Source organism: Phaethon aethereus (assembly GCF_964289735.1).
Source record: "Phaethon aethereus genome assembly, chromosome: 16".
NCBI classification, from domain to species: domain Eukaryota; kingdom Metazoa; phylum Chordata; class Aves; order Phaethontiformes; family Phaethontidae; genus Phaethon; species Phaethon aethereus.
Genome location: NC_138592.1, coordinates 16,851,358 through 16,876,647, shown reverse-complemented (window position 1 = coordinate 16,876,647; position 25,290 = coordinate 16,851,358). Strand labels below are relative to the sequence as shown.

General features: G+C 48.7%; 1 protein-coding gene across 1 annotated transcript in view; it reads right to left on the bottom strand.

Annotated features, from left to right (window-relative positions):
- Positions 1-1,672: 1,672 nt before the first annotated feature.
- LOC309410751 (uncharacterized protein) overlaps positions 1,673-25,290 on the bottom strand; it is a 28,781-nt gene continuing 5,163 nt past the window's right edge. The window contains 21 exon segments of the mRNA XM_082007197.1: positions 1,673-3,256; positions 3,679-3,834; positions 4,608-7,142; positions 8,916-9,070; positions 10,814-10,934; positions 11,191-11,316; positions 11,748-12,065; positions 12,841-13,000; positions 14,260-14,561; positions 15,017-15,160; positions 16,018-16,187; positions 16,393-16,520; positions 18,813-19,006; positions 20,900-21,130; positions 21,337-21,483; positions 21,766-21,910; positions 22,856-23,038; positions 23,477-23,655; positions 23,975-24,136; positions 24,443-24,541; positions 25,030-25,126. Of these exon segments, the coding sequence (XP_081863323.1) occupies positions 3,035-3,256; positions 3,679-3,834; positions 4,608-7,142; positions 8,916-9,070; positions 10,814-10,934; positions 11,191-11,316; positions 11,748-12,065; positions 12,841-13,000; positions 14,260-14,561; positions 15,017-15,160; positions 16,018-16,187; positions 16,393-16,520; positions 18,813-19,006; positions 20,900-21,130; positions 21,337-21,483; positions 21,766-21,910; positions 22,856-23,038; positions 23,477-23,655; positions 23,975-24,136; positions 24,443-24,541; positions 25,030-25,126 (5,974 nt within the window). The 3' untranslated portion in view covers positions 1,673-3,034.

Sequence of the window (25,290 nt, the reverse complement as noted above, 5' to 3'; positions counted from 1 at the left end):
TCCCTCCACTGGGCGAGGAGGGGGCTTTTGTAGGCTTAAGACAGGTGGTTGAGAGGAAGGATTCCTGGCTCCTCTTAGTCCAGCCCATTTCTCCAGCCCGTCAAGGTCCTTCTGAATTGCAGCCCTACCCTTCAGTGTACCCTTCAGTTCTCTCTCCTTGCCAGTGTTTTTGTTCTCACTTACTCGCATTTTGTCCCCAGAAATCATTTGCCTGAAATAATGCTTTATAGATTCTAATACTCATCATAAGGAGAGGTTTGACGGCGCCAGCAGAATCTGAGAGGAATATAGGTAAAAGGCAGGGAGTGCCCTCGCCCAGCGGAGTTGATCCCATTTCTCAGATCTATGAGCCTTGATTCTCTGTCTTTGGCTTGGCAGAAATCCTTCCATTACGACAGAGGTCCTGTTTAGACTAGGAAAAAAAAGACTGAAGTTACATACAAGTTTGCTAACATTAGCTAAATTCAATTACTTTGCCAATGAGGAGAAAGCTAATGAGGAGCCACCAAAATCAGATTACCAGCAATTGCTCTCCAGTTTTTTTCACTTTTAAATACTGTGTGAGTGGGTAAACCTCATGAAGGTCTTTCTTCAGAGTTACTGTATGTCAGGTTTTATTAGTTACAACCACATTGGGATATTCCGAGTTATTTATTGACACAGTATGGTATATATGTCTGTTTTAACGCAGACATGTCTATAGACTAACACGAATCAGTGTTTTGAAACAGGTAGCCTATGAATCTCATGCTCTTAAGAGATGTAAGTGCACTGTCATCTCATCATTGGGTAACAGCTGCTGAAACAGATTCAAACCACATTTCACTTCTGTTTGGCATTCTAAATGTCCTGAGCGTTTTTCATAAAAAATCAAGCCCCTAACATCTCCGACTTTCTCAGAAAAAAGTGCGTTACCCAAACCTTATGTGACCCCAGAATTATTTCTTAATATCCTTATACCATGGTAATCTTTATGCCCTGAGGACCTCTGACCGTCTCCTGATGATGATCATCTTTTTTCTCTGCGATCATCTTTTTTCTCTGCAAAGTAAGTGTTGGGCATTTTGCTTGTTTTAACACAAGTTCTCCTCCCTGTCTTTATGCAATATTCACGTGTCTGAAGGAACAAGAAACACTGGAAATGCTGAAAAACTAAAATTGTTTTCTTAAATAAAAAGCTTGCCCGCTTGTAAGAAAAAAGTTATTTTGTCCTTTTTAGTTTGTTTTGTTTCTGCTTGCATGAATGTTAAATCCCAGGGGGATTATTTCACTTCACTTACTATTGGTGTGGATGTTTTTCAATGCTCGTATGTAACCTTTGGTTTCATGTTCTTTTGATGTTGGTTCTGTATTTATACACACGTACCCAACCTCGATGAAAGTTGTTCTGCACACTCATTAAATACAGTTTTGCATTCCTTTTGCTTTCTCTTAAGACCAGGCTCAGAAGGAAACATGATTTGGAAATGGAGGGAGGGTGTTTATCTGTCTTTAGATAACTGAAGAGCAAGGTCAGGCTCTGCTGCATTAATTCAATTTTTAGCCAGCCAGCCAGCCAGCCCTATTCACATTTCTAGCATACCTACCTGGAAGACTTGAGAACTGATAAAGTTTAACCCCTGTTGTATCTAGAAAAGATACGACTTCTCCTGTGCTTTCCCTTTTGGCTGGTTCATGAGTAAGGACATGCATACTTGACTGACATAAATATGCATTTTGCCCTGAGCGCCTGTGAAGATTCACCGCCTCAGGGAGACCGGGGTGCACCAGACCCATAAAAGTACACGGAAGCGCAGTCTGGCGACTGCTGCTGCTGCTGCCAGCACCACTGTCAGAGGATGCAGTAGGGTTCAGTAGCTGGAATGTACATTCTTACACCGATAAAAAGAGCTTAGGTCTCTGACTCGGTCCGATACTGGGATCACGATGTCCTGGTTTTGGCTGGGATTTTTCTTTCGTTTTTCTTCCTGACAGCTGGTATAGTGCTGTGCTTTGGATTTGGTATGAGAATAATGTTGATAACGCACTGACGTTTTTGGTTGTTGCTAAGTAGTTGTAGTGTTTCTACTCAGTCAAGAACTTTTCAGCTCCCCGGGCTCTGCCAGCAGGGAGGTGCACAAGGAGCTGGGAGGGGGCACAGCCAGGACAGCTGACCCAACCTGGCCAAAGGGATATTCCCCACCAGATAACGTCATGCCCAGCGTATAAACTGGAGTTGTCGGGGTGGGGGGGTGGGAATTGCTGCTCAGGGATGGGCTATGGATCACCGGGTAGTGAGCAATTGCTGCACCGCGCATCACCAGTTCTTGTATATTCCTTTATCACTAATGTTATTATTGTTATCCTTGTTGTTTCCTTTTCTTTTGCTGTCCTGTTAAACTGTGTTTGTCTCAACCCATGAGGTTTTTTTCCCCGAGTCTCTCTCCCATCCCACCTGGGCGGGGGGTGAGCGATCAACTGCGTGCTGCTTAATTGCTGGCTGGGGCTAAACCACAAGACACGATTAGCACGGCACAGCAGTATGAGACCAACAATTGCCTGAAGGCTACAAGTGCTGGCACTCCCTCAGGTCCCTGCAGATCTGATACGATGCAAGCTCCACTGTTAACGGAGTCAAGGGAAAATGGAAGCAGTCAACAAGATGAGTAAGACTCAAGGGGAACATCCATGGAATATTCTCTATTTTCAGGCAAGTTCCAGTTTTCTGACTTTCCTCCAACCCTGCCTGACCTTGAGGCGAGTCAGAGACTAGACCTAGGTGAATGATGTTGTTTGGCCAGGGCCAACAGATGTGTCTAACTGACAGTGACTGGGGTGGCCCCTTCCTGACAGCCAGACAAAACTCGGCCTGAAGCACAATGCAAAGCTGTGCCCATCAGGACAGCCACAGTGGTTTTTGGCGAGAGCTCTCCTACTCCTCACCTGGTTCTGTAGCTCAGATAATCGACTGCAGCGAGCAGGAGACTCCTCCTGTGAAGAAAATGCAAGCGTTTCTTTTTAGTCTCCAGTTTGGTCGGGGCACGGTTGAATATATTCAACTTCCGTTATTAGGTCTGTACTGGGGGGCTGCTGCCACTGGGAGTTGCCATTGTTCCTCCTTGTGGCCACAGCCTCCTCCCACCAAGTCAGATTCTGTCCTCACCTCCCTAGAAGCAGGCATCTTGTGCTGGTCAGACTCCGAGAGAGAAAATCCACGGGCATCTGGCAGCGACCGACCACCATAAACTCTCTTCAGTCTCCTCCGTTCACGTTCCACCTGCACGTTGCAGAGGAGAAAGGGTCACAGAAACCTGCCACCGAACAAGGAGCAAAAGGACCTCTGGACATCACGCCATGGCAAGGAGATGTCTGCTCAGAGACTGTTCATTGCACCAGAGAACGTTACGGGCAGAAGGCGCTCGATGTAGACTGTGCAAAGAGAAAGAGCAAGAGGAAACAGTTCCTGACACACACGAGAGTCAAATGGGTGTGTGGGCGAGAAGGGTGGTACCGGAGTGAATGTGCATTTGTGAGGGCAATGGGGTGCCAGAAGAGAGGGAAAGTACAAAAGTGTGTGTCCACAGGGGGAAGTGGGAGAGGGAAGGAAACAAGCAGAGGACTCCAAAGCGCTGCCTGTGCAAATGTGTTGTGCTCCAGAGGACCGCGAGGCTTTGCAGAGGCGGCGAAAGCCTATTTTACCTGCTCAAGAGTCCTCCTGAGCTCAGCATTGAACTGCTGCAGCTCCGTCTTCTCATGTGCCAGCCTCGCAACTGCTCGCTGCAGACATTCCAGCCGCTGCAACAGGAGTCCCTTCTCCGAGAGCCACGGTAGCTGCTCCCCTTCTGCAACAGCCTGCTGGGTGTCCAGAGAGGAGATTATGGGAGCTGGTGCCACATAAAGGTTAGGAGGGCCAGGATCAACACGCCAGGGAGAGTGAGCGGACTCGGGAATGGACAGTGCCAAGTCCCTTCTTCTCCTCCTGGTCCACAGGCCAAAACAACACACGTTCTTCCTAGGGGCCCTCCTCCACATCAACTTGGAGAAATGCGCACAAATTTGCCTTCGTGCTTTTTGGACTGTGGCACACGGACATCCTGAGTGTGCAGTGAAGCTTTTACCCTGATCAGGCAACGCTACAAATTCCATTCTATTTAATACAGTGGAAAAGCTGCACCTCAGAAATCTGCACCTCTGAAAGCATCCTCTAAGCACCGGCAGTGTAGCTGCTGTTCAGACATCGCTATAAAATTCTACCAAGTTTAGCGCATTAGTTTGGTCCGCTGTGCCCTTTCCTTTCCATGCCCAATCCTAACCATGACACGCCGGCTAAACTTGCCTAGACAGGAGATGGGAATTACCCACCCCCAACCTTTGGACTTGACTGAGTTTTCACAGCAAGCTCTGTAGTTCTTTGAGTACTTCTGGACTCAACAGAACACATTCGAGCATGTGAACGGTCTCTGGCCGCAGCTACACAGACAGGCAAGCCTGCTGGCTGCAATCCTGGTTTCTTTGGCCAAGCAGGTCATATCTTTATGGGAAACATATATTCCCATGTTTTTATGGGAAACATCTTTAGAATCCCTTCTAGACATTTTAGGTGACTGATGATCAATCACAGTGCCTACCTGAAGATGAAACCGGTCCTTGTCCCTCTCCGAAACCATACTCTGCAGGATGGCTACTTCTTGCCTCAGAGTCCCATTGGCCATTTCACTCTTGGTGAGGGCAAGAGTCAGTGCTTGTGCCTTCTCTTTCCATTCGATTTCTCCGCTTTCAGTCTGCTTCAAAATAGCAACCACACGCTCCAATTCTTCCCCCTTTGCTCTCCTCTCATCTTCCAGTTGTCGGCTTAGCTCCTTCTGCCTTTTCAGGAGATGGTCTCTCTCCTGGAGAACTTTCCTCTTCTCGGCTTCCTCTTCCTCCCATTTCTGGAGTTTCTGGATTTGTTTCTGTAGGGTCTCCCCTTCACCGTTCCATCGCAAAGCTGATGCCAGTTTTTTCACGAGTTCACTCTGCCTCCTAAGCTCTCGTTCTCTCCCTGTCAGAGTCTTCTCTAAATACCTGACTCTGTCTCTCTGGCGCTTGATCTCTTCATCCTTCTTTGTCAGAGTCTGCTGAACGTGCTGGAGGTCTTCCCGAAGACCTCTTATTTCCTCTTCTAACTCTTGTAGCTCACCTTGAGCCTCGGTCTCTCCTTCCCTCTCAAGCAAGCCTTCTTCCAGGAGCTTCTCTTGCTCTCCGTGCTGTCTAAGCTCTTCGTTCTTCTTGGTTCGCCTAAGCTGGAGATTCTGCAAGGCCTCCAGGTCTTCTTCTTGGAGCTCCAGTTTTTGCAGAAGAGTTGCATTGTCTTCATCTCTCTTCCTCACCACTTCCTCAAGCAGATTCACTTGCTTCTGGCAGGATGCTAGTGCTTCTTTCACGCTTTCTTCATGAAGCTGCAACATGTTCATTTGCTCTGTCTGCCTGAGGAACTCCAAATGGTTCTTCTTCACTATTTGGCTCATTTTGTCTAGATCCTGCTCTAGACTCTTGGCCTGCTTGCCTTCCAACTCCTTCTGCTCCTGAAGGGCCCGGACATGCTCTTGCAAAGACACTATCTCTTGATCTCTAGCTTCTAGAAACGATTCAGCACGTTCTAGTTTGTGCAGGATGGCTTTAGTCTGCAGCACTGCCTCCTCCTTTTGCTGTTGAAGCCTAGAGATAGTCTCCTCCAGAACCTCTATCTTTTTTTCGCTGTCTTTCAGAGTCAGTTTTGGTGCTTGAAGATGTGTTTGAGATGTGTTTTGCTCAGCTGCATGCTCTTCCTCCTTTTCCTTGCGTGCCTCACATTGCTTTCTAAGGCATAAGATTTCTTGTCCTTGCTCCTGTAGTGCCACTTGAAGATGCTGCAGAATTTCCTTCTGCTGTTCAGAGTCTTGTTCTTGTTTTTGGAAGGCCTCAATCACTTCCCTCTGAGACTCAATCATTAAATCCTTGTCTTTCAGTATTGCCTTAGTGTATTCTAAGTCTCTGTGTAAGATATTAATCCGTTCTTCTGTTTTTTCCTCATAGCTCCTTGTTTGCTGCTTGTGCATGTCTAGGAGTCTGTCCTTTTCTTTTAAGGTTGCTGAGGTCTGCTCCAGTTGGTCACGGACAGTCCTTAACTGCATTCCCATGACTTCTTCAGCTTCCTGGATTTGCTTTTGTTGTGACTCAAGCTCTCGCTCTTTTTCAGATAAAGAAACTGTCATCTTCTCTACTTTACCACGAAGCTCTTGCAGGTGTCCCTCTTGCTGTTCCTTGTACCGCTGCAAGAGACTTAACTGATCCCTTTGAGAATCACACTCACTCTCTCTGTCCTTCAGAAGTGCCTTCAGGTGTTCAAGGCTTGCGTGCAGAGATTTTACCTGTTCTCTCTCCTTTTCCAGTTCCTGCATCTGCTGAGTCAGAGACATAAGCTCTAAGTTTTTCTCCTTCAAGTTTCCTTTCATATGATCAAGATCCGCAAGCAGATTTCTCACTTGTGATGTACCGCGTTGCTCTAGAATCATTATTTTCCCCTCCTGGGATCTGATCTCCTGGTCTCTCCCCTCCAGCTCTTTGCTCATCTTGCTGACAGCAGCCCTCTGCAATTCCAGCTGCTTCTCCAGCTCCTGTATCTTTTCTTGCTGGGATCTGATCTTCCGGTCTCTCTCCTCCAGCTCTTGGCTCATCTTGCTGACAGCAGTCCTTTGTTTTTCATGCTGCTTCTCCAGCTCCTGTATGTGTTCTTGCTGGGATTCTGTCTTCTCTTTTTCCTCTGCTATGTCCTTAATAACCTGATCAAGAGCAGTTTTATGCATTTCTTTCTGCTTTTCCAGCATTCTCATCTGTTCCTGGTATAACTTCAATTCTCCCTCCCTCTCTGACAGGAGGGCAGTCATGTGAGTGAGAGTATCCTGCAAAGCTTTCACCTCTGCTGCGTCTTTCTGTAGCATCTGGATTTTCTCCCACCGCATTCTCAGGTCCTCATTTTCAATTTTTAAGATAGACAATGTAGTTTGGAGTTCATGTTCCCGGGAGTGATTCATATCATCTCTTGCTGTATTTGCTTGGGTTTCAGAGCCTGTGACTGATTCCTGAAGAAGTTTTATCTTCCATACCAGTTTTTCTCCAACTGCTTGAAGCCTCTCCCGTTCATGCTGCAAAACAGGGAGGAAAATATCTATTTTCATATATATATACAGAAAAATATATATAGGTCTAAAATATATCTAGACGTTTGTTTTTCCTACAAGAGTTGAACTCCAGCTCCAGTGGCAGTCAAGCACTGAAGTTTGAGCTTTTACTAGAAATTAGCAGCTATTCAGTTGGTTTCCCTGCTCGATGTAAATGTTCTGCTGTCTCTCAACGAAGATTTGGGAAGTGCACTGTGTTTACCAAACTCTGTCCACAGCTGATTTTTGGAGTCATTGTGAAATGGAGAAGTGGGAAAATATTGGTCATGTAAGAACAGCTGCGCTGGCTCAAATGTCTGAGCTACTCTCCTGCCTATAAGCGCATACACTGGGAAGAAAGCCTCAGGGTGGGGTAGACTGACATGATACCTCCCCAAGCCCAGCACTGTTCCAGCTTGTGAGAACTTTCGCAGCCTCCTCCTGAGGCCATGCAGACCTGCTGTATTTGCAGCACCCTTTGCCAAGGCGTTCAACAGGCCTGCTCTGCTGTAAGTACACCACCTCCTGTCCTCTGCCTGCAGCAGAGGCTCTCACTACCTTCATCAGGTGGCTCTTGTTCATCTCCCGGAGAAGAGAGTGAACGACCGCTGCCCCCTCTCTCCCTGCCTCTCAGGACGGTGGAGCCCTTTCCTGCACCACTCTTTAGGTTGCGTCTTGCCCAGCTTCTTCAGCCAGCCCCATCTTTCTTTTTGCCCCTCTCGGAAGCTCTTCTGGCTCTAGTGTGTTCTTCTGGGCAGGAGCTGCCAGAACTGCAGCCAGGATTTGAAGTCCAGACTAAGCATCATTTAGGCAGTGGCATGATGAAGTTCTCTCTATTAGGATGGGAAGAGAGAATACCTCATTCACCTTTTTTTTTGGTTTTGGACTTCTACTGTGCAGAATTTTCATGGTACCATCCTCTAGAACCCCACTGTCCTCTCTTGAAAGAGTAATGGTCAGATCACAGTCTATCACTCTGCGTTTCTGTGGCTGAAATCAGGACTAGTTTTCCCCTTGCAGACATGCATATTTAGCTGGATCAGCACTTTCATTTCCCAAATGCCTCTGTTTTCTCCCCGCTGTCTGTGCTCAGACGGGCAATGTTGAACAACTTTCTGTTATTATCCAGCTTTGTCTTCTCCCCCTGTTTTCCTGATCCATTGAGAAATCTACATATGGATTTGGACACCAATAATTGCCAAACCATGCAAGGTAAGTAAGTAAGCAAGGTAAGCAACAAGTTTGGAAATTACTTTGACTTAAGCTTCAAGCATAGAAATCTTCAGAACTGAGGAAAATAAACACCCCAAATCATAACTGAGTTTTCTATGACTATGGCATCTTTTCCTACTTATTCACAAGAACGCAACTGGAAATGTTAAACCAGAAAAAACACCACTGGTCTAAGCAGTATTCTTCTGCTCTTGTAGTGGTCTGTGGTCTCTCCACATAGTCTGTGACATTGGTCATCCTAGCAATCTCTCCTTTCTGGACTGTCTTCTCTTACCCAAGGCGATGACCCTGCTAATGCAGCTACACGGCCTGGCAGGAAAGCAAAAGCCTGGGAAACAAGGAAGGAGGAGTGGAAGGAAGGGGAAAATGAGGGAAACTACTCTGCATCTTCTCACATCTGGACTGAACCTGTACACCACCACCCAAAATCAGCTCTCCAACGGAAAAAGTTGCTCCTCAGAATTAGTAACAGAAGGCAAAAAAAAAGTGTAAGGAATGGCGCTTCACGGCATCTGCCAGCCTCACCAGGACATCCTTCCTTTGCTTCTCGGTACTCTCCAGTTTCCTTGCCAAAGATGCCACCTCTTGATGCAGAGTCACAGCCTCCTCCTTTAGAGCAGTGGCCTCTTCCTGCAAGGCAGCTTGTAGAGAGTTCTTCTTGCGTTCTGCCATCTGTGTCTCTGCAGCAGCAAAGGGGAAGGAGAAGGAGAAGGTGAAAAGCGAAGCAAAACCAAACCCTGATTTGCACCCTATCGAGAAAACATCATTTTTTCTCTGCCTGTCTGTGTTTTCCAGGACTAAGCCCACACGGGCTTTCAAAGTAGACATGAGTACAGGAAACTTCCAGGCAGAGAAAAAAAAGAAGAATGGAATGTGGCAAGGTTCAGAAGAATATGAAAATGTGTTTGCTCTTCTGCTTGTTGAAAGGCCGGGGCTAAGGGCATGGCAGCACATCACCCACAGTGTCAGAAGCAGGTTGAACCAACGTCCACAAAGCAAGGACACAGACAGCAGGTGAGAGCCAGATCTAGTGCGCGAAAGGAAAAGGAAGCAGCAGCAAAAGCAAAGACTGACTATAACACAGCTAATTGACCAGGAAGACTTAAGAGACGTTAGAGAAAAGAACAGATGTCAGTGTTGTGCTTGAAGATGCACTTTGCTACTTGTCCAAAAGGACGCTGGGCAGTACGTTGTGCATGGGCAGAAAAAAGAAGAAAGGAAGTATCCCAGTGATACTAGGACAACAGCAAGGCCAGAACAATTGAGCATCACACCAGGACCGAGACCTGAAGCAAGGAGGACTACAGATAGACAGGAACTAAAACTAAGCCAATAGACCAAACTGATAGACAGGAACTAAAGAGGAAAAGAACTGAGGCGTGGGCCAAGCAGGATCCATCCAATGGCAGAATTTAAAGTACAGAAGCTCTTATCATATGTAACACATGTGGTAAAACTACGGCTGTTCCAGAAAAAGGGATGATCTAAGGCCTGAGACGATCTCTCCTGTAAAGAGTCTGAAAAATGACCAGCAGTGCCATCTCAGAGCGGGAACATGAAGAAATGCTGAGCACGTAAAGGCAGGACATGAGCAGGCGACAGCCTGTGGCAGAGGCAATGAGCAATGCCCACCCTTCCCTGTTCCTGCAGTCTGAGACACGGAAAACAAGGCGATGAGATGAAAAAGCTTTTCTGATGGGGAGAGTGGGAAAACAATGACAGAGGAAGGAGCAGGGATGCCTGTCCAGCTATGATGTAGAGAGGCCAATAGCCCTGGAGGCTCTGGGATGGCCTGCAGATTAGAGGAAGAGGTGACTAGCTACATGTGAAAAACAGTTTATAGATAAACCCAACGTGAACACGTTAGCAAAGGCGTAAGTAAGAAGTGGCTAGGGAAGTCAGAACCTGTGTTTGCTATGGCTCTAAGCTCAGACACCAAATCAGTATCAGCAAGAAAACAGGTAAGAAGGATGCAGAAGCACGAGGCACCGGGGAACGAGGAAAAGCAGCGGAAGAAAGGATGCAATAACGCAGGAACTTAACACTGAACTAACGCTCGGTGAATCTGCCACGTAAGAGGAAAAGGAAGTCACTAAAGACAAGCCTTTTTGCAGGTTGGTGCTGTTACAGAGCATATGGAGACGGATGCTGTGAGGCATCAAGCTACCCCTACCTAGCAGTGACCCGTGACCCGAAGGCACCACCTCTGCACATGTGTCACCGGTAGCACAGCGAGATGCACTGCCAGCCACTGGATCCTTCTCTCTCAAAAGCTTCCACTAGTAGTTCTACCGAGAAGTCTCTTGCTTGTTGTTTTACTCCCTTTCCCATCTCTGGGCACTGCACTTTCCCTCTGCCTGGTATCAGAGAACCCCGCTGGTGAGACAGGACGGGGTCAGTGGGTTGGAAAGGAGAAGCTGTACCTTCCTGGCTTTGAGACAACTGTTTCTGCAGCTCTTGATTGTGGGCGCTGAAATGGTCCCTCTCAGCTTGCCTCTTGCTCAGCTCCAGCTCCAAGTCCTCTATCTTCTTCCTCGCATCATTCTGGAAGAGGAGAGAAGAGAAGCATCACCTCACTGCTGGCAGGAGACAAAGAGGTGCAAACGCTAAGGCAGAAGTAGCCAAGGCAGGAGGGGGTGTTGGACAGTAATGGTAGCTGTTATCATCATTCTCCTTACTCCCCACGGCAGCAAGCCAACCTGCCCTACAAGAATTTACCCCCATTCTGGCTTGGGCACTCTGCTCGTCGGTTCTGTCCCGCCGAGGGACAGGATCTCTGGCTGCACCAGACATACGTTACCAGATCTTGCTGAGTCTGCTTCAGGTGCTGACGCAGGTCTTGTAGGGCTGCTGCCACTCTGTCCACTGTCAGCTCTGCAGGGGGGTCCCTGGCCTGAGAAACAGTTTGGCCCCACACATGTCCCTGTTCTGAAGAAAGAAGCCATTCTGTTTCAAGCTTTAACTGAAGGGCCTCCAACCAACAAGGCCACCTTTCTACACAGGAGAAGGTGGCGGTGCCTTTGACGTCGTCCGAGAGCTCACATTACAGCAAGACGTGTGTCACAGGCTAGCGTTATTTGGATGACCGCTAAAGCCAGCGCTGCCCCAAGGAAGAAGGCACGTGCCCTCTGACTTGGCATGACTTGGGCCCTCTTTCGTTTTCATGCTGGTCATTTCTCCATGTACAAACATGGACTTGCCTCTCTGCAGCGATGACAGGCTTTCAAGACTTCCCGAGGCTTGAGGCAGCCGAAGCGGAAAGGATGAGGCTACCACATCGGGATTACAGCGAACCACCCCTCCCTCCATCTGCTCTCCTGTACGTGCTCTATGGACTTGCTCAGCCAGTCTGCCACACTTGCCTGAGCTCCAAGCGACCAAGTCTCTGCTGTCACAGATCGTGTGGTGGAGAACCAAGTGCAGTTGCTCCAGCTGGGATCGCGCTTCACAGCGGGCGCTGTCAGCCTGCTGACGCTCCGCGGCCAATGCCTCTGCTCTGTTCTCTGTGCTACGAAGCCTCAAGCGCAGTTCAGACGTCTCAGCCTCCAGCGTGCGCAGAGTCTCCCTCAGGCAACGTTCGCCGGCTCGGGACTCCTCCAGATCCTGCAGCAGCTGCTTCTCTTGAGCTGCCAGGTCAGCCTCCTTCTCCAGCACTACCGCCTGCAGTGACTGTATCTAGAACACAGACGCACAGAGCCTCAGGGACACCGCTGCTCCTGAGGCAGCGGAGCGGGAACTAGAGGAAGCAATGAAGGAGAAATCACCTCAAGCAAATCAACCACTGGAAACAGAAGGCACAAAGCCAAGGATTCAAACTGAGCAAAATAAGCTAGAAACAGGTATCCGGAGGCTGAGGGGCCCGAAGGCGGTTTCCCCATCCCCAAAGGAACGATCAAACTGTCAGGCTTTCGTGCTTTCCAACCTCAGAAACGAAGCTCTGTGGGCGGGGTGAGTGTGAGAGCGGGTGGCTGGCAGGTGAGGTGGCAGATCAAGCATCCCCACATGGAGAGAGGGGCTGCCAGGGATGCTCAGGAGTAGAAGTGAAAGGGAGACAATCAGCATCCTTCATGGGGCATCTCCAAAATGCCCGAGGAACCGGCTGAGATGGAAGTGACTTCCACAGACTGCAATAACCACTTCTGTTTCACCAGACTGCTCAGTGCCCGTCGAAGGCAGAAACGCCATCTGGGGACGACGTTTGTAACAGAGGTACTGAGAAGCTCCAAAGGAGCCTTCCGTTTCTCCTCAGAGATTTAATGCCGTGAACCATGAGAGAATAGGGGAAAGCACAGGCAGAACATCGCAGATCCAGCCTTGACCTCCATGTGCAAAGTCCCTGGGCAGAGTACAGCAGGTGTGTACGTTGTTGGGAGGGGAAACAAGCTGGGGCCTACAAGCTGAAGGTGGGATTCTATGTCCCTGGAGAAGAAGATGCTAGTGCCTAGCTCACCTGGTTGTTGAGCTCTTGTATTTCCCTTCTGTGGTCTGAATGCAGCTTCTGGGCCTGGTGAACAGCAGAAAGAAGCTGAGACACCTCGTTTTGCTGGGCAAGGTTGTTTTCTTCCAGGGTTCTGAGGCTCAGTTCCTTCTCTTCCAGAGACAAGGTCAGCCTGCCAGACAAAGCATGCAACTCATTGCTACGTGGCATAACGTTTAATAAACTCTTAGGACTTCCACCACCAAGGGGAAAAGTGCTTTGTCTGCTGAGGTTTGTCTAAACATCCGGGCTGCTGCTTCAGTCCTAAGGCAGGTTGGCAGCCACACCCAAGCATGTGCCCACTACGCTTGCTTCCACAGAAGAAAGGGGAATTACTGCCTACATACCCGATCTTTCTGGAGATGGGAATGTGAATAGAAACACAACCAAGTCCTGAAATGAAGACATCAGGGAAGAGGAAAGTTTTTCTTCTGACTAATGAGATGCCAAGGGAGACGTTTTGTCAATAATGCAGAGACATTTTCTCCCCCTAGCTTGTATGTCCTGATAGGAAGAGCAGCAACTGACAGCAAGGTGATCTTTGGGGAGTTTTGCCAGCACCCATATCACTTTCAGCTAGAGAAATGACGGCTGACACCAGCCGTGGTAATGGAGGCTTGGAGGAAATGCTCAGATCCGTATAGAAGTCGCAGGATCCCTCGCAGGGGAAGCAAGACTGCACTGCCTTTTATTTCTCTTCTTCAGGGAAGACATGTGCTGAAGACTGGCAGGACTTTACCAGGGGAAGTAGCCTGCCTACCCTTTCTCTTCTTTCGTGCACTCCTTGGACAGTCAGTCCTATCTGCAGCTGCTGAGGCTGGCAGGGACCCTGCTCGAGCCTCTCCAGACACCTGTGGGGATTTTCTGAGGAGCGAGGAAACAGATGGCAATCAGAAACATTCTTCTTTCCTGGGTGTCTCAGAGGGGAATCTGGCTTAGTTCAAAACCATGGTTTTAAGATGGCTTCTCCCAACCAGAGGTATCGGGATGGAAGACCGATACAGATCCCAAATGCTTCAAGTTTACTGGACCCGAGGAGGAGCTGATGGATCAATCCAGCTCACTGTACTGCAGCTCCACCTGCCTCCTTCGGTGCATTTCAGGTTTGAACCCCCTGCAAGTCTCGTTTATCAGTATTAATGTGCCGACCTAACAAAAGAACACCGCCTTTGAAGGGAAGGACTACTCCAAAAGCCACCGTCTTCAGAAAAACAGTAACTGAAGGATTAGAAGAAAATGAAACACAGCATCAAGAGAATGAAACATCTCTGCATGGGTAGTTCAGAAGTCTGCTTTTTAGGAAATGCTGCCAGAGCCGCTTGTATATGCAAAGATCTGGAAATGGCATCAAGCCATCAAACAGAAGGGAGACTCCCACTGGCTTTTGTTTACCTGGCTTTTTCACTCTCAAGGACCTTCAGCAAAGCCTGAAATTCTCTGTTGCAGTGCTCCGCTTCTTCCCATCGACTCCTTTCCTCCTGCAAGGACTGCAGACACGCTTGCAGCTCCTCATTCTGATGTTCTGCCTCCTCCCATTGACTCCTCTTCTCCTCCAGGATCTTCTGGAGGTGCACAACCTCCAGCACCTTCTGCCTTGACAGTTCCTGTGCCTCACTCAGATCTTGCTGAGCTTTGCGGCCAATCACTTGCTGGGACTCTTTGGAGGCTGCTAACTGAGACGTCAACTCTTCCACCTCAAGCAAAACAGAACAAAGCAGTCAAAGACTACAGCTTGTCACTGCCAGACATATCACACACTGTGAGGAAAGGGACAGAACAACTTTAAATTTCACCCTGTCACGACAGTACTAGATTCACAGTGGATACAGCCGACTTGTTGAAAAATCCACGTGGGTCACCACGTTCATCTGAAAAACCACCTCACGAAACATGGCTAGCAGTAACTGGCCAGCAGAAATCCATTCTGATGATCGCTGGCAAACAGGCAGAGGGACTAACCCATCTGTCCAGGGCAGCAGCTGCAATTCAGCTGACCAGTAAGTCTCCTTCAGACCAGCTGAGATGGAGACCACAGTAAGGTGGCAGTCGGAGGGACTACCCCATCAGCCTGCTGCTCTGCAATGGAAAGGCAAGAAGGGGAGAGACCACCTGTTTGATGACTGGAGTCATCTATTGCTGTTCCAGTCACCTGGTTTCGTAGAGCATCCCTCTCCTGCAGAACAGTATTAATTTCCTCTTTGGTGGTTTGGATTTCCTCATTGTGCCTCTTCTCCACTGCCTTGATCTCTCTCCGAGTTTTGTCCAGCTCTGCTTGCAGCTTTTCTGTGATGTTCTGTAAACACAAATGGAGAGCAAGTTACTGGCACGTGCCATCAGGGTCACCTCTCTCCTCTTCCTGTCTCAGAATCACATTCACTCAGCCACTTCTTTCTGCTTTTCTGCCCCGCTCTGCTTCTGCTTGCCTGAGGAGTGGAGGAAAAGGCTTCAAGATGAACTCCCAGACAAGCTCCGCAAAAAAAAAGCAAAGCTTCATCCCTCCCACAAACCCCCACCTCAACAGTGCACAGCAGTGGCTCTCTGCCATCCATAAATCATGTCCCATCAAGGAACTTAAAGGGAGGCTCAGCACAGAGAAGAACCATAGAATCATTTAGGTTGGAAAACACCTTTAAGACCATTGAGTCCAACCACAAAGAAAAGGGGATGTCTCCTTCCCCTCTTTGATGGCTGCCTGTTTCCTAGCACCTCTCTTCTCATGATTTCTCTCTATTCTCAGAGTCTCTATTTTCAAAGCTCACCTGCCTTTTCATCAATGACAAGGTGCAGGTGGACTGCAGGGTGAGAAAGAGACCAGTACCCTGATGCCCTAGTCACAACACAGGCCACGAACTGAAGTACCAGGAACCAGGGGCCTGTTCCGTAAGCTGCCACGCTTTGGGTGGAGACCACCCAATCTTCTGTTGAACTCGTCTTACGCCCACACAGAACCTGTGGCTGCATATACTCTCCCACCATAGCCCCGTGGGTCTTCACGGGCCTTCAAGTGCGAGCCATTGGCTCTGCTGCCTGGCCTAGCAACGTGTGGCCTGTGACAGATGATTGCTGCCCTTTCACATGCTCAGGCTGTTCTTCTCCTGAAGCCAGCCCACAAGGCTTGCGTCAAGAATTCAGAAGCATATTGTTTCCTACCAGGTCTTGCAGGAGCTTGTTTATTTCCGCTTCATGATCAGCCTCCCGAAGCTGGAGGGTACTGTCACACTGCTGTTCTGTCCGCAAGAGCTGCTGCGCCATGTTTTCCCGTTCCTGCTTCATGAGAGATCGCTCTGCTTCCAGCTCATATCGAAGGCACTGCACTTCCCCTGCAAACACGGCAAACAGCAAGATTCAGAGTCTACACAAGCAGCGCTTCTGACTTTACTGACCTTACGCCATTTGAATTTCGGTCTAGGAGGGATCTGCCTCCAGCTCCTTCACTCCTCAGAAGCACTGCGGACACAGAGCCATTTTTATACCACCTTCCCTAGGGCAGGGCACCACCAGAAACAAGGCACATGAGGCTCTCACCTTGTATCACCTCCTTGGCTTGCTTGACTGCGTGAAGTTGGATTTCAAGCTGACTCCTGCTGATCTCCAGCTGAAATAAGTGCTGCTGAGCCTCAAACAGGCTGGATACCAGGGTCTCCTTCATAGACCTGCAAGTTGTGAATACGGAGAGAAAGGAGCTTCTTGCTCCTGACATCCACGCAGACTTATTCCAGTAGGAAGTCGTTCAAGGTCCCTACACCTGAGGATGGAAAATGGCTTGCATGGAAACTTGTATACAGACATCACATTTCTACCGTTGCAAGAGCAATGCAGGCCCCTCCGAGGGAATGCCCGGGCTTTCCTTACGACCTAGCGTAACGCAAAAAAGCCCAGCCGAGTTTGATCTCAGTAGACAAATCTTAAATTGCTGTTGTCCGATCTAGGACACGCGGGTAGCTGTGCCCACAACGTCTGTGCCGGCAAGCAAAAGCCCAGCCTCTGCTCGCAGCCCTTAATCTCATCAGCACTTCCAGGTTGCTCTGCAGCAGCACAGAAAACAGAAGAGTATTACCCTGACTCGTGACTTTTTAGTGCTGTTCATAGCATAGGTATAGGTAGGTAGTTTTCCAGACTCCCTATATTTAAAAGGGGCCAAAGAAATACATCAGGTGATATAGTAAAATCTCATGCTGGTAGCAGCATTTGTAAGAAATCAGAACTAGATTTTATCTGAACAAGAACGATCTGAAAGGAGAGACAGGTATCCTTCCGTTTAAACGCTGGGAAGGTCAAGAGAAAAACTTGCTACCTTTATTTCCACGTTGCTAACTAAGTAGGCAGTAGCCCAAATGACTTGTCACTCCTTAGACAGGAAGCTGTAGTACTGCAGAGGCAAACTGTTACTCCAGAGACTTCAACCAGCTGGTGCATAGATACACAGGATTCTGGAACCAGGAGCTGCAGTTACCTCCCTGACCTCACACAGCGCCCTGCGTGCCAGCGTCCTCCAATACACAGCACCGCCTCACTAGTACAGGGATGCCATCAGGGTAACGTCCTTCAGGGCAACGGGGCACCCGAGTGGTACAACAGTAAAACCCTCAACGGGAGGATTTCACTGCTTTGATGGACAACGGAGGATCGATCTCCAAGAAGGAGAACAAGCACAGATTTCTGATTACGCCGATCTCGGGCAGTCCAGAGTAAATGTGCCCCATTTCATGGATAAATAGAACTCAGGCTCTAAAACAGAAAAGATGGGACTCCAAAACTGTGACAACAAAAGGCTCTTGAGAACAGCATCTGGCAAGAACAGTTGCTGATTTTTCATTATCTATTGCCAAAGGTTCTTCATAACTAACTGATCTCTTTTTAAAAATAGCATTTATCTCTTTGGCGGAAAAAAAAAAAAAAGGAGCTGAACATTTAATAATTTAATAACAGCCCAATAATTGACCAAACATAATTCAGTTGGATCAAATAAGAGAAGCTGGAGCTCCAAAGAAGCAGCAGCTCTCAAGAAACACACTGAGTCAAAATGGCGTTTATCAGCCTTGCTAACAACATACTCTGGAGTGGTAAAGTGTAGAAGTCAAGAAGTACGACAATCAATCTCAAATACCAAATGTACAGATCTGCAAGTTCAGGAGTCTTCTAAAAAACACCTAAGAGGAGGACAAACATCTCAAGTCTTTTTCTCTTTTTCTTTGTGGAAGGGAAAAGCAGAACTTGTCACATGTGATCTCAGAAACCCGATACAGCAGAAGCACAGAAGCTTGTTCCTTCCCTGTATAACTTCTCCGCAACGTCTGTCTCTGAACAGCAGGTGGTAAGGAGCCCAGGACCCAGGCATCAGTGATGGGCAACAATCCCCAAAGACTGGTGAGAATTCAAAAGAGGTTTCTCTGCTGCTGCTGTAACCAGCTCTAGGTCCTGCACCATACTTGACAGGAGTTAGCTTAGAAACAGAAGGCCCTCAAGATTTTCAGCCTCTAGCTTCACCCTAAATGGCAGTGTCCTCCTCACAATGTCCGTACGCAACAGCCTTGAATTCTGAAGATCCCATGCCAAACTACTTATTAAGGGAAGATCTATGTTCAAAGGCACAGAACAAGAAACCAAAACTAGAGAGAAACTTCAGGTTTCAGTAAATGTCTGCATGGTTTAATTGCTACTCAACGCAGAGCCAAGTTGGCTTGCTTTGGACTTCACACCTGTGTGAAGTGCAAGGGGGCAGAAACATGAGCCCAAGGCTCAGGGGAGCTTTAGCTGTCAGAAAATAACACTCAAATCATGGTAGACTCTTTTTTCTTTTGGCTCGAGAGTCTTCCATTTTCTGTGCATGGAAGGTGAAAACATCTGAAAAGCACGCAAGATGCAATAAATCCTCGTGTAATGATTACCTTTATAATTACAGACATTAAATAACGTCCTGCCTAGGCTCTCCTCCCTGCCTTTACCTGGTTTCCGCCAACTGCTCTGAAAGGCCTTGGTTGTCCCGCTCCATGGCTGCCAGTCGCACCTCTAGGGCGGCCTTCTCATGCACCAGCAATTCCTTCTCTTTGGATGCCTCGGCCAGCGCGTGCCCTTGGCGACAGGACTCCTGGCGCAACTGCTCCAGACCACTGCTTGCCAACTCTTGCTGATGGTAAACCTGAAAGCGGGACAAAATACAGTTAGAGCCCTTTCTCTGGAGTTCTGTGCAGAGCCAGCCAGTGCCACTGGTGAACCAGCTACCGCAGAAAGAGCTCCTGTACTGTGGGCTGAAAGCTTAACAGCATCTGCTGTATACCACGCTCATACCCTGGGCTGCCAAAAGGCACTGGCACCGTTAACTTGGAAGAGATGCGTAAGGCCCTGCTGGCGTGCCGGGGACCACACAGCTCCTTCACGACAAACGTACGTATCCCACACTACGTGTTTTCATGCACAAATTCTGCATTTTCCAGAACTGCCACCTTGCAAACTGACATTCTACCAGGATCTATTGTAGTGCTGGAAATTTTCAGGAAGGTTTGAGCAAAAGCATCTTTGCTCATGGGAGAAAGTGAAAATACACATGGTTTCACCTTCTAGAAAAAGAAAATACTCAAAGTGTCACCTACTTTGGTGTCTAAAGTCTGGCTGATGTGGCCAAAGAGATGGTAGACTCTGTTGGCACAGTAGCTCATGTCAAGAACACTGTTTACTTGTCTTACACAAACAAGTTGTCTAATATACCTTGCTGGTATTCCAGCTTGAAGATTAACCACAATTTTTGGGCTTTTTTCTTCAGTCTAACACCGCTGCTGGGTATTTGCCAAACATACCACATACTCCAAAACTAAGGCTATCTAACAGAGAACAGACCGTCAGAAACAAACAATTCTCTCAAAGCTATCCCATAATACCCAAGATCATACATTGTGACACTGACATTTCCGTGATGACAAACTCCCTAGTCTCCTCTAGGGACATGATTCTCCCAAGCTCTTCTTCCAGGCTACCAAAATCAGTTAGTCCTGACTGAAGAGTCTTGTGTGATCACCTCTTTCTCCTCTTCTTCCTCAACGCCTAAAGAGACTCTAACAATCCATAGAATCACAGAATCATTTCGGTTGGGAAAGACCTTTAAGATCATCGAGTCCCACCGCACACCTAATAATGGCCAAGACTGACACCCACCTCGCTACAACCCCCGTTCAGGTACTTGTAGAGAGTGATAAGGTCTCCCCTCAGCCTCCTCTTCTCCAGGCTAAACATCCCCAGTTCCCTCAGCTGCTCCTCATCAGACTTGTGCTCCAGACCCCTCACCAGCTTCGTTGCCCTTCTCTGGACACGCTCCAGCACCTCAGTGTCTTTCTTGGAGCAAGGGGCATAAAACTGAACACAGTAGTTGAGGTGGGGCCTCACCACTGCCAAGCACAGGGGCACGATCACTGCCTGCCCTAGTCCTGCTGGGCAGGACCTGTTTCTGACACAAGCCAGGATGCTGTTGGCCTTCTTGGCCACCTGGGCACGCTGCCAGACGATACGCAGCTGGCTGTCGACCAGCACCCCCAGGTCCTTTTCCCCTAGGCAGCTTTCCAGCCACAAAGTTGCATGTATGTCTTACAATACCATTTCAACAATTTCAGGATGTCACTGCCACTCTTAGCAATACATGACAGCAGGCACTGACTTGCAGCTTTGTCCCGCTCTCTAGGCTCAGACAAATGGAGTTTTGAAAGTTGCAGACTTCTCAATGAAAAACATAAATAGGAACATGCAGCCCTGCTTTTCACCTCAGAAAAAGGACTCAGAGCTACACAGTTTGCTGCTTTGGCCACATGTGAGAGTAGTAGCCCCACTCAGATTCATGGACAATGCAATCGTCTCTTTGCAGCTTATCAAAAGCTCTGCAAGCCATCAAGACGTTTCCAAGAAGAAGTAAACATGACAGTAAAAGCATGACCTCCAGCACTGCCATGTGTCTCCTGGACAAAACCACTGCAGAATCCAACGGATGCAGCTTCACTGAGCCAAGCAGCCCAATGCCCACCCAGAAGCACCAGGTTTTTGGTCTCACCTGACTGAGTTTCTCTTGGGTTTCTTCCTTCTCCTCTGCCAGCCACCTCAGCTCTGCCTGCAGCCTCTCCTGTTGCTCCTCTGCTTCCTGCAGCAGCTGCTCCAGGTGGGCTTTCTCTGTGCAGAGCTCGTCATTTGCTCTTTTACACAGGCTCAGCTTCTCCTGGTCAGACATCTTTGCTCTCGCCATGTCGGCCACTCTACCTGACAGAACTTCATTCTCTTGCTCCAGCTACAATCACAGAAGCAGAGAGGAAACAAAATACAGTTTTATGTATAAATAAAATACAGAGTTTACTATGAAGAAGCTTTGGCATGCACAGGAAGAGGAACAACATGTCCATATTCAGTCAGCCGTACGGTCGGAAGGCAAGAAGTCTCAGAAGCAGCAGCAGCTGGAGACAAACACCTCACAAGCTCTTTGGCAGCGCTGCTCACCTGCAGCACAAGTTTGTTCAGCTGCACTTTATCCAGTGCGAGAGCTTCATTGATGCTGCTCATGGTTGCTGTTGCAACATGCAGATCAGCATTTTCAGCACTCAGCTCACTGTGAGCCCCGGTCAACTCTGCTACCAACTGCTCAGCCTGAAGAGACAAAAGAACAACATGACAATAAAAGCAGGAAAATCCCCGACTTCAAGCAGCAAGTCCACACCGCCGTGCGTTTCTGACATACTCCCAGTTCAGCGCTCCCAATAAGCACGTGGGGACTAACTACCCCAAAGAGCCTGGGTGCTCTGATCACCGTTTTCCAAGATGGAGAACAACGTTGTCCCTGTTCTCTACTGCCAGAAGCAGCATCTGCGGTGGTCTTGTTATCACAACTCCCTCTCCCACAAGCGCTGCCTAGCAAGATGGTGACCATACCTTCTCCAGTGCCACCGTAAGCTCGTGTTTCTCTTGCTTCAGCAGATCCCTCTGAAGGTGCGATTCCTCCAGTGCCTCTCTCGCGACTGCCAGCTCGCTCTGTAATAATGAATGTTTGCCTTCAAGTGCGGCTAAGTCCTTCAGTCTAGGAGAAGGGGAAAGGCAAACAAGTGGTTAATGTAAAAATATGCTCATTTCCAAAACCAAGAGCACATCCTGTGTCCCAGATATGGCAGTTTGAATGACTTCCAACAGCTTCCTATTTGCACCTAACAAATACTGGAATTCCCTGACTAGAGCTGCCTCACTCTTTGTCATTGATGTAGGTGAAACACTTGTCACTGAGAAAGTAAAACAAGCTTCCAGAAATCACAGAACGTTTCCAAAAGGTTCAGGTACTCTCAACCGCTTCCTGCCTGTTAGTTCTCTCTCTCCTTTTCCACACATTGGATACGAGACTTTCCAAAGTTCGTCTTTGGGCAAGACAGACTTTCTAAGTCCAGATTCATATTCCCACAATTGCTCTTGCCTTCAGCAGTGAGATGAAGGAAGAGCCTGCAATCTGTTTGGGGAGGAGATGTGTATGAATTTCCAGTCCAATAATCATAGGATCACAGGATGGTTCAGGCTGGCAGGGACCCCAGGAGGCCTCTAGCCCAATCTTCAACTCAAAGCACCTGGGGTCAGCTATGGGATCAGCCCAGGTTGCTCGAGGCTCTCTCCACTCGGGTCTCCCAAATTTCAAGGGATGGCATCTGGATGGCCTCCCTGAGCAACCTGTTCTGCTGCATGATCGCCTTCATGGTTCAAATTTTTTGTTCTCCTTGAATCCAGTCTGAGCCTCTCTTGTTTCAGCTTATGCCTGTCAGCAACTACTCTGGCCAGGTTTGGAATGACTTTTTTTAAAGGGTCATAAAGAAAGTACAAGGAGGCAGCTATGCTGTGTGTCAGTAGGTAGCCAGACCTGCCCACGCAGTCCCATCACCCTTCTGTGCTACAAACGAGGAGCATGCAAAATTCATTCTTTTACGGTGGGCCTCCTCAAGTCCAGCAATGCCCACCCCTGCCCAGAGAAAGCTTTAACGCTCACAGGAGCTCCTGGTCACAACGTGCTCTCTCCATCGCCTGTTGCTGCTCCACCTTTTCCCTCTGGGCTGAATCTCCCTTCAACTGCAGTTCAGAGTTACTTTGACGCAGACGCGAGGCTTCTTGCTCCGTTACTTCAAGCTGTTGCTGTAGCTCTTCCCTGGTTTGCTCAAGGTTTGCACAGTCACTGCAGAGACAAGGCTCACTTAGAAGAACACAGAGGCCTGAAGAGTCACAGGTCCCATTTTCATCACGCCAGGATGGAGTTGTGGGGAGCACGGTAAGGAAGAACTTGCTCTCCCCCTTGCCAGGTAACCGAGGAGGGAAGGAGAAAGGAAGGCAGGCTTTTGCCTTCATTCAGTGAGCAGCAGTGGCTAGGAAGGGCACCCAAAGAACACAATTCAGAGAAGCAGCATGTCGAGAGGGAGGCCTCTTGTAGTCCAACAACGCTCGGAATCTCCAAGACAGCCTTACGATGCACAGTAGAGCATGAAAAGCAGTGACAGGAGGATGACAAAGTGCCAAGCGTGGCAGGGCAGGCGAGTTCTTTGCCCATAAATCCTCCGGACTCCCAGCACTGGAAGCAGATTGCCTCTAGAGCGCAGGAGGAGGAGGAAACACTCACCTTTGGAGGGCTTCTACCAGAGCCTGGAGGTGCTGCCGGTGGCTGCTGGACGCCTTGCATTCCTCCTCCAGTTGCTCAAGCCTTTGCTGCAGCTTCCTGCACTTCTCTTCCTGCTGTCTGTGCTGCTGCTGCAGGAAATTGAGAGAGTCCTGCCTGGCAGAAAGCTCTTCTCTTACGGCCTGCAAGGAATGGGCAGGGAAAGAGCACAAAAAAGCCATAAGGAGCAGGGAAGATGGCTCCAGGTAGCTGGAGTGGAAGCAGCAAGCAGAGAGACAGCTCGCCTGAAGGCAAAAGCTGTCACGAGGGGGTGGAGATCAAGGAGAGAAAAGAAGTAGAACACAGAGCTGGCGAGACTGCCAAGGTAATACTCAAGGTAGCAATACTCGAGTGGGCAGGCTAGAAAGGAACTGGCTCAACTGGCAAAGTAAATGGAAAGCTGTCAAGCTAAGCATGGCATTAGCAGCTGAGCCAGCAGGGAAGACAAGCAGAAATTCTCACCTGTGTTGCTCCTCGCCTCCTTGCCAGTGCTTCCTGAACCAATACAAAGGCACGCTCTGCATCAAGGGGGCTCAGACAAGAGAGGATGTTGCTAGGCTCTGCATGTTGGGAACTCTCAGGGCAGGTAATGCTGACCGTACTGTCACTGTCATCTAACACCACCTGAAAGCCCGCATCAAGCCGTTACTCTTTGCTCATTCTATTGGGCTTCCTTTATCTATTTCTCCTTTTCCCCCCACTTCACCCTAGAGTCATTCAAAACTCAATTCTCTCATTTCTTCAGTCAACAAAGCAGTTTTGTCCCTGTGGCCACAAGTGCTCCGCGATTGTGGTCCCAACTCCTGAGCAACCTGATCCAGTTAAAGATGCCCCTGCTCACTGCCGGGGGGTTGGACTAGGTGATCTTTAAAGGCCCCTTCCAACCCAGACTATTCCATGGTTCTATGAGTCTCTGAACTCTGTACTCACCTCCATTATATCTTTTATCAGCTTCTGGAGGGAAAGATTCTCTTCTTTGACACTTCTAGTCAATGAAGCTTCATATTCTTTCTCTAATCGACTTCCTTCCTGGGAACAGAATAAGGCAAGGGTGGGCAGGGGAGAGCTGCTCCCCTCTGTAGCATTCCCATCCTCAGTAGCACTGCCATGCCGATAAGCCTCAGCCCTAGTGACTCCAGTATATTCCCTCCCACATCTATTCAATTTCTTCTTTGCAAAAACTAAGAGGAGAAAGACCAACAGCTAGTTTCTACAGACTGCTGTCAAGCTATCCATTCCAAGGAACTCTCATCCCTAGAGACTGAAAGCCACAGGCACAATAGCACTGCTGCAACCCCCCTGAGGAAGACACCTGAACTGTCTCCAGCCCCCCTGCCACTGCCTGCACCTGGACTGACTCCACATGGGCCCAACGCACGAGGAATATTGGGCCATGTGCCTGACGTTCCCAGACAGTTAGCACCTTTGCCACTCTTTCTCTTGAGGAAGCTACACCTCTTTGTGCTGAGCCTGGAGAGCAAACGCTGCGCCACCTCCCAGATAAAGGGAAAACATACTAGAATCTCCACGGTGTCGTGAAGTGTCCTCATGGTCGTCTCCTTCTCCTCATTCTGTTTCTGAGACTGTACAAGCAAGGCCGAGAGCTCCACCACCCTGAGAACAGAAGGTCCACGTGCCATTCCAGAAGCATTGCACACCATCGCCTGTTAAAGAGCTCAGCAGCTCCCAGAAGCATAGCAGAGAAAGTTCAACCCAGAAAATACAGCAAGGGCAGCATTCATCTCTACAGGTTCATATGCTCAATGTTGCAAAACAGC